Source organism: Tamandua tetradactyla, chromosome 11 (genome assembly GCF_023851605.1).
Source record: "Tamandua tetradactyla isolate mTamTet1 chromosome 11, mTamTet1.pri, whole genome shotgun sequence".
Taxonomy (NCBI): Eukaryota; Metazoa; Chordata; class Mammalia; order Pilosa; family Myrmecophagidae; genus Tamandua; species Tamandua tetradactyla.
This window is the reverse complement of record NC_135337.1, coordinates 32,290,319-32,305,234: the sequence shown is the minus strand read 5'-3', so window position 1 is coordinate 32,305,234 and position 14,916 is coordinate 32,290,319. Positions and strand designations below refer to the sequence as shown.

General features: G+C 34.2%; 1 protein-coding gene across 1 annotated transcript in view; it reads left to right on the top strand.

Moving 5' to 3' along the window:
- Positions 1-14,125, top strand: part of EPHX4 (epoxide hydrolase 4) — a 35,815-nt gene extending 21,690 nt beyond the window's left edge. Inside the window, exons 6-7 of the mRNA XM_077119485.1 lie at positions 1,792-1,940; positions 13,470-14,125. Coding sequence (XP_076975600.1) covers positions 1,792-1,940; positions 13,470-13,701 — 381 coding nt within the window. The 3' untranslated portion in view covers positions 13,702-14,125. The remainder of the gene's footprint in view (positions 1-1,791; positions 1,941-13,469) is intronic.
- Positions 14,126-14,916: the final 791 nt, after the last annotated feature.

The following is a 14,916-nucleotide window of genomic DNA, read 5'->3' as shown; positions in this document are numbered from 1 at the left end:
TGATTTTCTGCTTTTATTAATTGGATCTCTTCTATAAAGAACCTTCCTACATTTACTATTTAGTTTTTCTGAAGAATAGTTCTCGCAAGAATGCGAAGATAAATGCTTGATTCTTTCCCTTTATTAATCAACTTTAGTAATGAATTATGCTATAGAAACCTCCAATGATGACCAATGAGAAGGATATTTTGTATATCATTATAAGGTCATGAATTTTTATAAATTTGATATATATTAATCATCTACAGTAATTCTTTTTATGACTAAATTGTCCCATATTAGGAAAATGGGATCACTTTAGGTGGCTCCAGTGTCCTTTTGACATAAGCCCCTTAGTCTGTGATTGCTTGCTTCCTTAATGTCCCAGGTTTATCTTCATTTCCTGCCCCAGAACTGGAATCAGTCATTAAGGAACTCTGGCCTCTTTTAGTGAGAAATGGCGTTTAAAGACTACAAACTGGGTTTGTAGAGTGATATTTATTACTGGTTTTCATTGTATTTAGATATTTTCATTGGACAGAATTTAGACATTTATATATATTAGAAAAAAAAACTGAATCTTGAAGTCATACTTATATTTCCAAAGCAAATTTAAGACTACCAGGTTTTACTTCTGTGATTTTATATAGAACATTTATATGGCTCCAAGTCAAAACTCTAAAATAAGATACATTTAGAAAAATCTTATACTCCTCTCTGTTCCCTCTATTCTGTTTCTTCCCTCCCCAGGAAACCATTTTGATTCGTTTTTAGCTTAACTTTTTACTATTTCTTCATTAAAATACAAGCAAATATGCATATGCTCCCCATTCTTATACAAAAGGTAACATCTTAAAACACTATTTTCTATCCTTGCTTGTTTTTCCACTTAGCAATATATCCTGAACCTTACTCTAAACCAGCATATAGCAATTATCTCCATTTTAATAGTGGCACAGCATATCGTTGTGTGGCTATATGATAGTTTATTCAAATAGTTCCCTAATGATGGATATTTTATTTTTTTCAGGTTTTTAAAAATTTAGTTTCTAATCTTTTTCTATTACCAATAATGTTGCAATTGTCTGATGCAGATGCTACTTTCTATTTTTTCAACTGTAGTTGAGGGATCTGCAGTCTACAGAAGCATCCCACTGATTCTGATACAGAGCCATACTTTGAGAAATGCTGGTATAGAATATTGTCTTTCAAGTTTTGGATAGGTACTCATTAATGAATCATAAAATCAATTTAGTGAATTTCAATTAGAATGTTAAAAAATGAAGTAGAGTGGAATTGAGCTGAAAATATCAGTTTACATTATATAAATGTAGGGGCTGTTTTAGCTATATATGTAGGTATGAGTGTGGACTGGATCATGATATAAAATCTGCTTCTTACTCTGGACTGTAGTCAAAACAGTTTGTGCAGCACTGATACAAAACATAAGTTCTATGGTGAGGCCTGGGGACTGGTTGTCAGGAGACGGATCAACTATTGTTAGAGGGAATATTAGGGATGGCTTCTGGAGGAGGTAATACTCGAGTGGAGATTTGAATAGAATTGAGAAGGCAGGATAGTTTTCAGAATTGCAAAGCGCGCATGGGAATTAGAAGGGAAGAATGTAAAAAATAAAGTCAGGAAAGCAGAAATGCATAAAACGTGTTTGTAAACAGTGAGGGCCCCAACCTGACTAACGCAGAAATTGGGAATTGTAACTATCCATTGTCCCTCATGCCCTTTCCAAAGCCAAAGATTTAATATATTATTAGATGACTGCAAAATATTAATTATTCTCTTAATTTAAATTAGGCTTTAAAACATCTCTTTACCAGTCACAGCACTGGCATTGGACCAAAAGGATGTCGATTAACAACAGAAGATCTTGAAGCTCATATATATGTCTTTTCTCAGCCTGGAGCATTAAATGGCCCAATTAACCATTATCGAAATATCTTCAGGTCAGTATAATTTCTTTTTAGTTAAATAAAATATTTCAACTTAATCCTCAAAAGACAATATTTTATTTTTAAGATTAAGTTCACTCATTATCCAAAGAGTCAAATGAAGTATTCTCACTATTTAGTAAGTTGCTTGATCATTTTTATGGAAAATCTAAAATATATGGACAACTAGAGAAAATAGGGTGAACTTCCCCTGTAGCTGTCACTTGTTTTATCAGTAACTCTATCCATTTCATCTCTCTCTCTTTGGATTTTTTTAAATAAATGCATATTTTTAGTTATTTTTTAATGATAATTTTTTCATTCAAGAAATTTTATGAAGCTTTCTCTATGTACCAAATTATGCTAGTACTCAGAATATAGCAATGAGCAAAACTAGACAAGGTCATGACTTTACAAAGTTCCATCATCCTATTGGGAGAGTCAGGTATTAGCTGAATAACCACAGCAATTGAATGCATGATTATAAACTAACACAAAAGCTTGGAAACAGAGGTATAGGGTTCTAAGAAAGTGTAGTACAAAGGAGACTGACCTGGACTGTGGCGGAGGATGAGGTAAAAAAATCCTTCTCTGGTAAAATGATGTTTGAATGAAGAAATGAAGGATAAGTTAGATGTTGACTAGACAATTTTGGAGTTGGGGTGACTAGTATTCCAGAAAAAGAAAATCATATGTACCAAGGCCTTGTGGAAGGATGGAGGGTTGTGGTTTCAAGTAAAACAATAAAACCAATGCAGCTGGAGTGTAGAAAGTGAGGGTGGGAAGACAAGCCTACCTTGAAGAAGTTAAATTTAAGATGTTTTTCTGATACTGGGATTTTCAGGGCATAAATTATATTTTAAAATAGTCTCAGGCTGGTAACAGGAATTCTAACAGAAATAAAGACCTCTCTGGAAGATACATCTCCACTTGGACCTCACAATATTCCCACACATAAAGTTCCTTGAAGATAAGATCTTAATCCAAATTACAAAAAACCAGTCCACCATTAATGACAGTCAGCATACAATTGCAGCAGAATGCCTATAATTTCACATAATAGAACTAATAGATTATAAAGCATGTCTAAATAATTAAATATGTAAAATAAAGAATTAAAAATATGAGAAAAGAATAAGATGGTATCAAGAAAGACTGGAAAGAGTTTGAAAAGAACCAACAAATTTCTATAAGTGAAAAATATGGTCAATGAAATCTAAAATTCTATTTCCATATGTGAATTAAATAGAAGAACAGATACACTAAAGAGAAAATATGAATTGGAGGAGAGATCTAAGAAAATTATGAAGAATGTAGCTTATAGATATAAAGAAATAAAAATATAAAAGATAGATTATATTAGCTATGAAGAATAGAGTTAGAAATCCAATACATACACAAACGTACAGAAAACAGATCTCAGAAAAAGAGAGCAAAGAATGAAGGAGAGGTACTATTTGAAAATATTTTTTTTCCCAGTCAAATAATAGAAACAAAATGTATGATTTTCAAATAGAGGGAGACAAGAAAACTATTATTTTAAAAGAAGGTAGGAAAGGAGAAAAAGAAGCAAAGCAGGGTAGATAAAAAGCACGAAATAAGATGACAGAAAGGATTTCAATATCAGTAATCACAATAAATATCAGTACACTAACCTTGCAAGTTAAAACACAGATAAATATGAGATTGGATTTTTTAACACACTGTATGGTATTTACAGTCACAATTAAAGCATAAAGACAAAAAGTTTGAAAGTAAGAAGATATAAAAAGGCTAAATGGTATTTGTACATAGCAATCTATGGAGCAAAGTAATGATTAGAAAGACAGATAGACACTGGGGAGGCTATAGGTTTCATTTTATAGGCTATAGCAACAATGTCTGAAGTCCAGGTTTTATTATTTGTTGTTACTGTTTTTTTTTTACAAATAAATTTGCAAAACCAGGTTTTTTTGTTTTTGTTTTTGTTTTTGTTTTTCCATGGGCAGGCACCAGGAATCAAACTTGGGTCTCCAGCATGACAGGCTAGAATTCTGCCACTGACAAAAACAGTTTTTATGAGAGAAAATCAAAGAGGAATGTACATTTTCACACAGGTTTCAGTTTTGGACTTGAGGCTAAGAATGATAGTTTTAAATTGTTCTCAACTTATCCCTTTATCAAAACAAACTTTATGATGAAATAGTATGTTTTAAGTAGGTATAAAGAAAGAGAAAATATTCTCATCTTTCTGAGGTCCTTTTCCAATTATTGTTTATCAAGAGGCCCTGTATTCCCAAAAGGAAGCACCAGGATTCTGTTAATTAGCATGGAGACAGAAAAAAAAATAAAAAAAGAAGAAGAAAGCAGGCCTGTGAAGTTCAAAGCTCACAATATGATGAAGGAAAAAGCCAGTTTTTAACTAGATAACTTTAGTTTAAATCTAGGTGGGTGGAAATCACATCAGATCTAGCAGTTCATTATATAGGACCCCCTCTGAGCAGTTCATTATACAGGATAATCAAAGCCAAGTACAAAGCCTAAAACAGGGTTATATAATATATAATAAGAATATAAATAAGATATGCTACATTATAAGAGTCAGGCATGAAAACAGGCTTCATTTATCATAGTAAATATCCTCAGGACCATAGCCTGTTCTAAGAACTTTCCTAAATTTAGAACTGAGAAACTAGAATGAACTGGGACTCAGATTAGCTTATATGACCTAACCTGCAAAAAGATCAAGTCTAAGCTTTATAACAAAACATGAACTAAATGCAAAAGGGACAGACTTAACAATGAGAAATGGACAACTCCAAATCAGCAATTATAGTGGGAGATTTTAACCCACTTCTTTCAATAATTGATCGATCAACCTCAAAAAACCAATAAAGATATAGAAGACCTGAACAAGCCAATTATTTTTGGTATAATGAACAATTCTAGAACTCTGCACTGAACGAGTAGAAAATACCCATGATTTTCAATAATATAGGAACATTGAAAAATTGGAATACAAAACAATTCTTAACCAATACAAAAGAATAATTATCACATTGATTTTGTTCTCTGAACACAATGCAGTTAGAAATTGATAACAACAACTTTAAAAAAAACTCCCTGTGTTCAGATGTTTGAAAAAAACACCCCTAAATAACTCATGGGTCAAAACCAAGAAAGTCATAATGGGAATTAGTAAAAACTGAACAAAATTATAAATATCAAAATACATGGAATACTGGCATTTTCCAGCAGGAGTCAGGGCTTCTGCATCTCAGGAGTGCATTAGAGACAGATAACCATAGGGGATCCTGCCTTGATATGTTTTCCTAGACAAACTTTCTTGGAGAAGCCCAAAACAATATGATGCTCCAAACCTCACAGAAGAAATGACTGAACCCTGTTTAAGCCTGGTTTAAGTTCTGCACTCCCTGTAAGAATGACCAGCTGCATATTCCTCAGTCCTGTTTCTAAAATCACTTCCCACCCTGGAAATGTAGTTAGGCACAGGTGATGAAGAGGAGAACCTGGAGAAGCCAGAGCAAGTATGAGGGACTCCAGGCATGCAGCAACTCAGGAGAACCTTGAAGCTCCATGGATTTCCCAAATGCCTTAGAAATAATTGCACCAGATGGGTCTCTGTGGGGTGTCTGGGCTGTGCTATTGCCAGAAATCTTCATACCATCCCTGAACCCAACCCTGGAAGTTTGACATATTGCATAGGTTCAGGGTCTCTCAGAGCCCCTTGGCGGATGACTGGTAACTTTTGATGATATCTGGAAGCAGGCAATGAAAATTGAAGAAAGCAAGAGAGACACTGGCTGAGGCCTTAAAGGCAGACAGGCTGGCACAGGAGGCAAAGCAAATGAGAGGCCCAGAAGAAAATTCCTGAAAAGTAGATGAGAAAAGAAGGTAGTGATGAAGGAACTGAGATTGACCCTTGAAAAGAAGTTCAACATGAAACAAGCTGATTTTCACTAGCATGTCGGTGTCATGCCCATCATGTTTTCTTGCTGTGAACTATGAACTTCATGTTATACTCAAATTATTGTTTGTTAAACTCTTTGAGAGAGTTTAATATTCCACATATAATAAAAAATGTGGAATATAGTTAAAATAAGCTAGGAAGAAATTTTTGGCTTTTGATGCTTATATTAGAAAAGAAGATCGAAAACTAGTAAGTTAAGAATTCAATTCAGAAGTTAGAAAAAGAACAGCATGTATACAAAAATACATGGGAAGTAGAGGAAATAATTTAAATTAGATAAATGCAGAAATGAATACAATAGAAAACAACACAATAGAGAGAATCAACAAAGCTAAAAGTAGGTATTTGAAAAGACTTAAACTAGATAAACTTTTTGGCAAGATTGGTACGAGTAAAAGAGAAGGCGCAAATAAACTATTAGAAATCAGAAAATAGACATAACTACAGACAGACATTAAAAATATAAAACTCTACATTAACAAATTTGATAACTTTGAAAAATGGGCATAGAAAACTTACCCAAAAGTCACTCATGAAGAAATAGAAAACCTAAATCTATCTATAGTCATTAAATAAATTGGATCATTAATTTAAAATCTATGAAAACATACATCCACCTAAAGAGACATATACACACATAAACACACACAAATAGGCCTAGATGGTTTTACAGATAAATTCTACCACAGAAAATCCTGCTCTTACATAGCTTCTTTCAGACATTACCAAAAATAGGGCACAGGCAGGGCAACGGTGGCTCAGTGGCAGACTTCTCTCCTGCCATGCTGGAGACCCGGGTTCGATTCCCGGAGCCTGCCCATGCCCCCCACCCCACTCTACTCCCCCCAAAATAGGGTACATGCTTCATTCAGCTCATTTTAGGAGACTAGTATAACTTCTATACCAAAATAAGGTAAGGATTATATAAGAAAGGAAAATTACAGGTGAATTCAATTTATAAACATAGATCCACAAATTCAAAGTAAAATATTATCAAACTAATCTAGGATGCGTTACAAAATTAAGCCAATGGGTGGGCCATGGTGGCTCAGCAGGCAGAGTTCTCGCCTGCCATGCCAGAGACCCGGGTTCAATTCCCGGTGCCTGCCAATGGGGGGGGGGGGGGGGCGGAAATTAAGCCAAGGATTGTCTAGCAAAAGAAAATCCATTACTTCACAATATTAACAGATTAAGGGGAACATAGGATTATCTAGATAGATTAAAAGAAAAGCATTTAATAAAATTCAATACATGTTCATGCAAAATCTCTTAGTAATTTAGAAATAAGATCTCAAATAGGCCAGATAAGCTTGGTTCTGCTGAAGAGATATTGTAATTGACCTTTACTCAGCAATCCAAGGGAAAAACTGTATTGAGGTTGTTTTGCACTGGTTATTTGCATCTGGTGAGCTGCCAGGATTCTTCAGAAGAGTTAGGCAGGAGTCAGGGTCAAGAGGATACAAAATTTTCATTAAAAGGGTAAAATTATTACTTTGTGGTACCATTCACAGTTGTATTTCCATGAGAAACTTTGGAGAACTTGGTCTTACCTCTACCTGAGAGAATGATATATGTATCTCCTGCTTTAAAGAAACGTTAAGTTTCCTTTGCCATTAAACTTGATATTCCCTGTGTTTGTTAATGTTTTTTTGTTAATCATATTAGGGTTCTATTATGACAACCATGCAGAAGAGAACGTCTGTTTACCAAAAATCTATAGTAAACGTTATACTGTGTGATGAAACACTAAAACCATTCCTTTTAAATCAAGAACAACACAAGTTTGTCTACATTTACTACTTCTCTTCACCACTGTATTGACCAGCATTAAAGAATAAGGAAAGTAAGGCAGAAAAAGTATAAGGATTGGGAAAGGAAGAAACAAAACTATGATAATTCATGGGTAATATGGTTATATATCTAGAACAGCCAAAAGAATCTACAAAAATATTATTAGAATAAAGTAGTTCAGTAAAGTTGATGCCTGTAAGTCCAATATAGAAAAATTAGTTGTGTTTTTATAAACTAGCAATAGTTAGAAAACATTTGTTAGATAACTCAAAAGTTTCAACAAAAAACGCAAGATATGAAGGAATAACTCTAACAAAAGATGACCCTTTTGGATTATCAAAATTTATTGGAAGATCAAAGAAAATGGGCTTGGGACAATGGCCATTTACCAACCAGTAGAGAGTTTCTTCAATCTTTAAACAATTGACACAGTTTTTTGGTGTGCATCACTGAAAATCAGTCATAGTTTATCATGTGCATGAGTGGAAAACTTCAATATCATTTAGTTGTTGATTTCTTCACAAATTAATCCATACATTCAAGGCAATTTCAATAAAAGCCATAAAAAAGCATTTTCATGAAATTTGACAAGCTGATTCTAAATTTCTATAGGAGAGCATAGGAACACTAAATGGCCAAGATAATTTTAAAGAAAAGAATAGGTGGGACACTAATGCAGTTAGAAATCAAGATATATACTAAGGTTATAAAATTAAACAGAATATGATATTGACTCTGGATAGACAAATTGAGTAATGGAACAGAAAAGAAAGTCCAGAAACAGAATCACATATATGGGAACTTGATATGACAGACAGCATTTTAAACCAGTGATAAAAGATTCAATAACTTTTGCTGCAACAAGTGGACATCCATGTAGAATAAAATCAATTAGGCCACATTTTACCAAACAAAAAATAAACTAGGGAAATCAGAAATCTAATGTGATAAGCAAAACTGCCAAATGTCTAGAAGAAAATATAAGAAATACTTTCATGACCTCAGAGTGGGAAGGATTTCTGAAATAGGACACAAATAGTTCAAATTATGAATCTGACTGATAAATTTATCTTAAATATAACAATTTTTTATGCATCACAGGATATCAAAAATGCAAGCCAACTTCAGATGGGAAGTAGTTATTTGTAATACATAATTAATCATGAATTAAATTCAGAACTTATAAAGAATGCCTCCAATTAAAGGTAGACCAGTTGAAAAATGGGTGAAAGATAGGAAAAAGCACTCAGCAGAAGACAAATCTAAATGGTCAATAAACACATGAAAAGATGCTCAATTTTCTAGTAATCAAGTATAGAATATAGATTTTACTACTTGTGATAGAGACCTAAAATAGCAGTGGCATAAGCAGGATATAAATTAATTTCTCTCATAAGTTAAAGCCCCAGTTGGTGTGGTGGCTGTGCTCCATGAAACCATTAGAGTTGTTATAGCACTCTCTGGTCAGAGACCTAGACATTTTCTGTCTTGTTGCTGCCATCCCTAAGTTATCGTTATGTCTTTGTCTGTGTGATCCAAGATGGCTGACTGCTAGGTCTGCATTTCCGTCAGATGAATGTGGGAAAAAGGAAGGTGAGGGCATGCTGGACCCAACCTAGACAATGCACACATTATTTCTCATAACCTCCATATGATCACCTAGTTGTAAGAAGCCTGGGAAACGTAGTCTTTATTCTGGGTATCCCTCTGTCGAGCTGGAATTCGAATTTTCTGTTAGTATAATGGAAGAGAAGAATGTTTTGGGAGAAACTAGCAGTCTCTTCCATCTCAGGTAAATGAAAAGTATTTCACAGTCATTTTATTGGAAACAATTTAGGCATCTGAAAACAAGTGTTGGAAATGATGTGAAGCAAAGAGAATTCTTATAAACTGCTTGTGGAGGATACAGTTAGTTTGAAAAACAACTTGAAATATCAAGTAAGGTTGAAGATGTGCATACCCTTCAATGAACAATTCTTTTTATGGGACTATAATTAAGGAAATTCTTGTACATGTGCCAAGTGGACATGTACAAGAATGTTTTCAGTATTATTTAAATTATCAAAATAATTGGAAAAATGTAAATGTCCATTAACAGGAAAATGGATCAATTGTGGGATAGTTATACAATGGAGTTCTATACAAGAGTGAAAATGAACTAGAGCTACATGTGTCAATAATCCTAAAATCATAATATTAAGGCACAAAGGTATGTTTAGACAGACATGTATAGTATGATGTTGTCTTAGCACATTTGTCTGCTAAAATAAATACCATACAATGGGTTGGCTTAACAAGAGGAATTTATTGGCTCATGATTTTGTGTCTAGGAAAAGTTGAAAATTGAGGTGTTATCAAGGTAATACTCCCTCCCCCCTACCCCCAAAGACTGTGGCATTCTGGGGCTGGCTGCTGATGGTCCCTGGGTTTTGGCTTTTCTGTTACATGGCAATGGACATGACAATGTCCTCTCCTTTTTCATTCAGATTCCTTTGCCTTCCACCTTCCACTCTTCCCTATAGCCTGTGGCCTTCTCAATAAGGTCTCCAACACTAAGACTAAGACCCATCCTGATTCAGTTGGCCAGAACTTAACTAAAAATAACATCATCCAGAGGTCTTATTTATAATGGGTTTGCACTTACAGGAATGGATTAAGATTAAGAACATATTTTTCTAGGATACATAATTCAACCTACCACAGATGCCATGTTTTGGTTTGCTAATGCTGCTGGAATGCAATATACCAGAAATGGCTCGGCTTTTATAAAGGAGATTTATTAAGTTACAAGTTTACAGTTCTAAGCCCTTAAAAATGTCCAAAGTAAGGCATCTAAAGAAAGATAATTTGACTCCAAAGACAGGCCAATGCCTGTCACTTGGGAAGGCACGTGGCTGGCATCTGCTGGTCCTTACTCCCGGTTCCACTGCTTCCAGCTTCTGATTCTAGAAGCTTCCTTTCTAAGCATCTGTGGGTCCTCACTTAGCTGCTCTGGGACAGGGTTTCAGCTCTTAACTTAGCATCTCCTGGGACTGGAGATTTCTTCAGTTCAGGTTCTGGCTATTTCTGTGAGTCCTTGCTTAACACCCAGGCTTTTTCTGTCTCGATCTCCAAATATTTGTGTCTGTGTCAGCTTTTTAAAGGACTCCTGTAAACTAATCAAGACCCACCTTGAATGGGCAGAGTCACATCTCCATCTAATCAAAAAGTCCAACCCACAAGTGGGTGTGTCACACCTCAATGGAAACAACCTAATGAAAAGGTCACACCCACAATTGGGTGTGTCACATCTCCATGAAAACAATCTAATCAAGAGGTCCTACTATACAATATTGGATCAGAATTAAAAGAATCTGGCTGCCCCCCAAAGACTGTATTTATTAAAAGAACATGGCTTTTCTGGGGGTACCTAATAGTTGAAACAAGCACATGCCATTTGTATAAAGTTTAAAAATATGCAACATAGCAGTATAGATAATTTATAGAACTATATGTATTGTTGAGATATTTGAGGGGATCCCATAAATAGCATCCCTACCTCTAGTCTAGACTTTGGAATGCTTTTTGAACCAGTAGTCTTTTAAAACTCCCCTTACTTACTGTTTCTATAGGTATATGCACAGATATTTCTAAAAACATGCAGATAAATGTTAGAAAATTGTTTCAAACATTGCATGCTTGAAATCTAAAATTTATGTGGCTTGGAAGGGTGTGTAGCAATTCATCCATCAAAAATGAAGTATACAACATACTTTTCAGTTGGTTTACTTAATCACAAAAACTCAAATTTTAGAGGTATCACAACTAAATAATGGTTAGTTCCTTGGGAATCAAAACTTAAGTCCTTGGTGGGCATGTGTGATAACCTACATTTTCTAGCTACATCCTGCTATCAACCTCAAGCAGCCACAAACCAAGCTTTCTAATAATAGCAAAAATGTGACTCAGTGCTGAAGAGGTCCAGTTCCACCGAATGAATCCCACCTTTCCAAAAACCAGTATAGCAGAAGGCATCAAAAGCTTTAAAATGTTTATAACTTTTAGCTCGGGAATTTCACATGGATGCTAGCCCAAGGAAATTATGTGAAATGTAAACAAAGATTTTGGCACAAAATGCTTAGTATATTACTGCTTAAAGTAAGGGAAAATATTATAAAACCTAAATATTCAATTGTAGAATATTCAAGTCATTTATGGATTATTATACCATTACATAGTATCTTTTGTTTTTGAAAAATATTTATTTCTGAAAAGTGTTATGAAATGAGAAAATTTTTAACATAACATGTAATGTGAAATGTGTATATGTATACTGTGTATATTTGTCTCTATTTATTGCATTGTATTTATCACATGGTTGTAATTATATGCATAGAAAATGACCAAAGGTTATTTTTTATGATGGAATTATACATGGCTTTATTTTTATTCTTTATGCTTTTCTGTATTTAAAAAGTATATGTTCTAGTTTGTTAGCTGCTGGAATTCAATATACTAGAAACGAAATGGCTTTTTAAAAGGGGAATTTACTAAGTTGCTAGTTTACAGTTCTAAGGCCGAGAAAATGTCCCAATTAAAACAGGTCTATAGAAATGTCCAATCTAAGGCATCCAGGAAAAGATACCTTGGTTCAAGAAGGCCAATGAAATTCAGGGTTTCTGTCTCAAGTTTGCACATGGCGAACACAGTCAGGGTTTCTCTCTTGGCTGGAAGGACACACGGCAAACACGGTGTCACCTGCTAGCTTTCACTCCTGGCTTCCTGTTTCATGAAGCTCCCCAGGAGGCATTTTCTTTCTTCAACTCCAAAGGTCGCTGGCTGGTGGACCCTCTGCTTCTCGTGGCTCTGTCGTTCTTCTCTGCTCTTTCTGAATCTCCCTTTTATAGGATTCCAGTAAACTAATCAAGACCCGCTCGAATGGGTGGAGATACACCTCCACCTAATCCAGTTTAACAACCACTCTTGATTGAGTCACATCTCCAAGGAGATGATCTAATTACAGATTCAACCATACAGTACTGAATAGGGATTAGAAGAAATAGCTGCCTTTACAAAATGGGATTAGGATTAAAACATGGCTTTTCTAGGGTACGTACATCCTTTCAAACTGGCACAATACATATTAAAACTTGTTTTTAAAGAAAATCTTCTTGTAAAATAAATATAGTAATTTGATATTAAAGCTCAGTTCATATATTCTGACTTTTTAAGTTCCAGTTTTCACACAAAATGTGTCAGATTATTTAACAAACAATATCAAGTGTATTTAAACAGAAATATAGTTTGCAGCTTCTTTTCCATCACAACATTGAGAAATACTGGTATCCTTTTAAAGCTAATTATTCCTCATATTGATCAATTTCATATTTAATTTATAGTCTTCATTATGAATTTTGATAGCCTCATCTGATCTAAAATTTTTATTGGACCTTTTCTTAAATTGCCTTTAAAATTTTTTATTGTACAGATTGATTACCTTATGCAGTGGGTCTTAACTTTTTTTCTGTATCATCACCTCCCTAAGGGGCCCTTTTAGATACTTTTTTCCTAATCACCCCATGAAATTTTAATATCACAGATATGCCATTTATCTGTTTATATACTGAATATATATCCATGTTTATATTTATAAAGAATAAGGTTTTTTTCCTTTTCCTGAGAACTAATTTTTGCCCCCTTGGTGGCAATATTGTCCTGTTGAGAACACATGCCTTAATGGACCATTATGGAGAATTTTTATTTTAACTTTTAAGAGTCTCAAGCCCATGTGTTTTGTTTTATAGCTGCCTGCCTTTCAAACATCACATGGTGACCACTCCAACACTACTGCTGTGGGGAGAGAGAGATGCATTTATGGAGATTGAGATGGCTGAAGTCACAAAGATTTATGTTAAAAACTATTTCAGGCTAACTATTTTGTCAGAAGCCAGCCATTGGCTTCAGCAAGACCAACCTGACATTGTGAACAAGTTGATATGGACATTTCTAAAAGAAGAAACAAGAAGAAAAGATTAACTTTTCTATATCTTCTTTGAGGGGTCTGTAATGAAATCTCTAAAATTTTTAAAATTGTCCATCAATATCTTTAAACTTATTAGGGAAAAACTTTTAATATGCTTTCTCATAAGTAAATATACTGGAAAATGGTATCGAAAAAATCTGATAGTATGTGGACATGTAATATATAAGGTTGAATTTTCTTCTGTTGTATTTTGCACAGAAAAGCATCTGCCTTGAAAATGTATACACGTCCACAGAAAGGAAGACGGGGAAAGTGGTTCAGTTTTAGTTTCTTGTTTTCTTTGCCCTGTTAACATATGGTGCCTTTTACAAACTTCTATTAGATTGGCTGTGCCATATTAAAAGGCAAACCTAAAATGGCATAATTTTCATTTTATTGTTTGAAGTTCTTTTAACTTTTTTTAATCATTAAACATTCTATTACCAAGTTTCCTGGATTTATAGTATATCTATCAGTTTAAAGATAATTATATCTGGATGATTATGAATTCTTAAAGGGACCATAAATACTATTTACACCGGGAAAATTATACTATTATACTGGGCAGAGTAAACTTTTTAAAAACTGATTTTTCTTGCTACATCAACCAAGAAATGATGTGGGAATTCTCATATATTTTAAACACTGCAAAGTAGGGAAGCACACATATCAAATTTACTTCTCCACCTTAAGCTGATGAGATTTAGAAAAAGGATCAAATGTCCTTTTGCCCTATTCAGTGTAGCAAAAATTGAATATTGTACTTCCTATGTGCACTAGAATGTAAGCTCCACAGGGCAGAGACTTTTATTGTTTTGTTAATTATTGTATATCCAGCATCTCGAGTAAGGGCCTGGCACATTCAAATATCTTCCTAATAAATAATATATCTAACACACTGGTAGGTACTGTGAGTAAAATAGAAAGGAAAGATGACATGGTAAAATGATAACACTCTTTCAGAAACATACACAGAATGAAGTTAAGCTAAACAAGGGTTTAAGAATAGAAATAAGCATTAAAAATAAGAGTGGGAAGAGAGTTACACAGAGCGAATGATACCAGCTCAAGGGCCTACTGCTTTGACAGGGGAGATAACCAGTGACATAGTAAAATCATAGCTTCTTAGAAACCACAACTACATTTCCAAATAAGTCATAACTTAGTGAAAGGAATGTTTCCTCACTAAGTATAATTCTGACAGTGACAGAAGAAAGTGGAATGTCCCC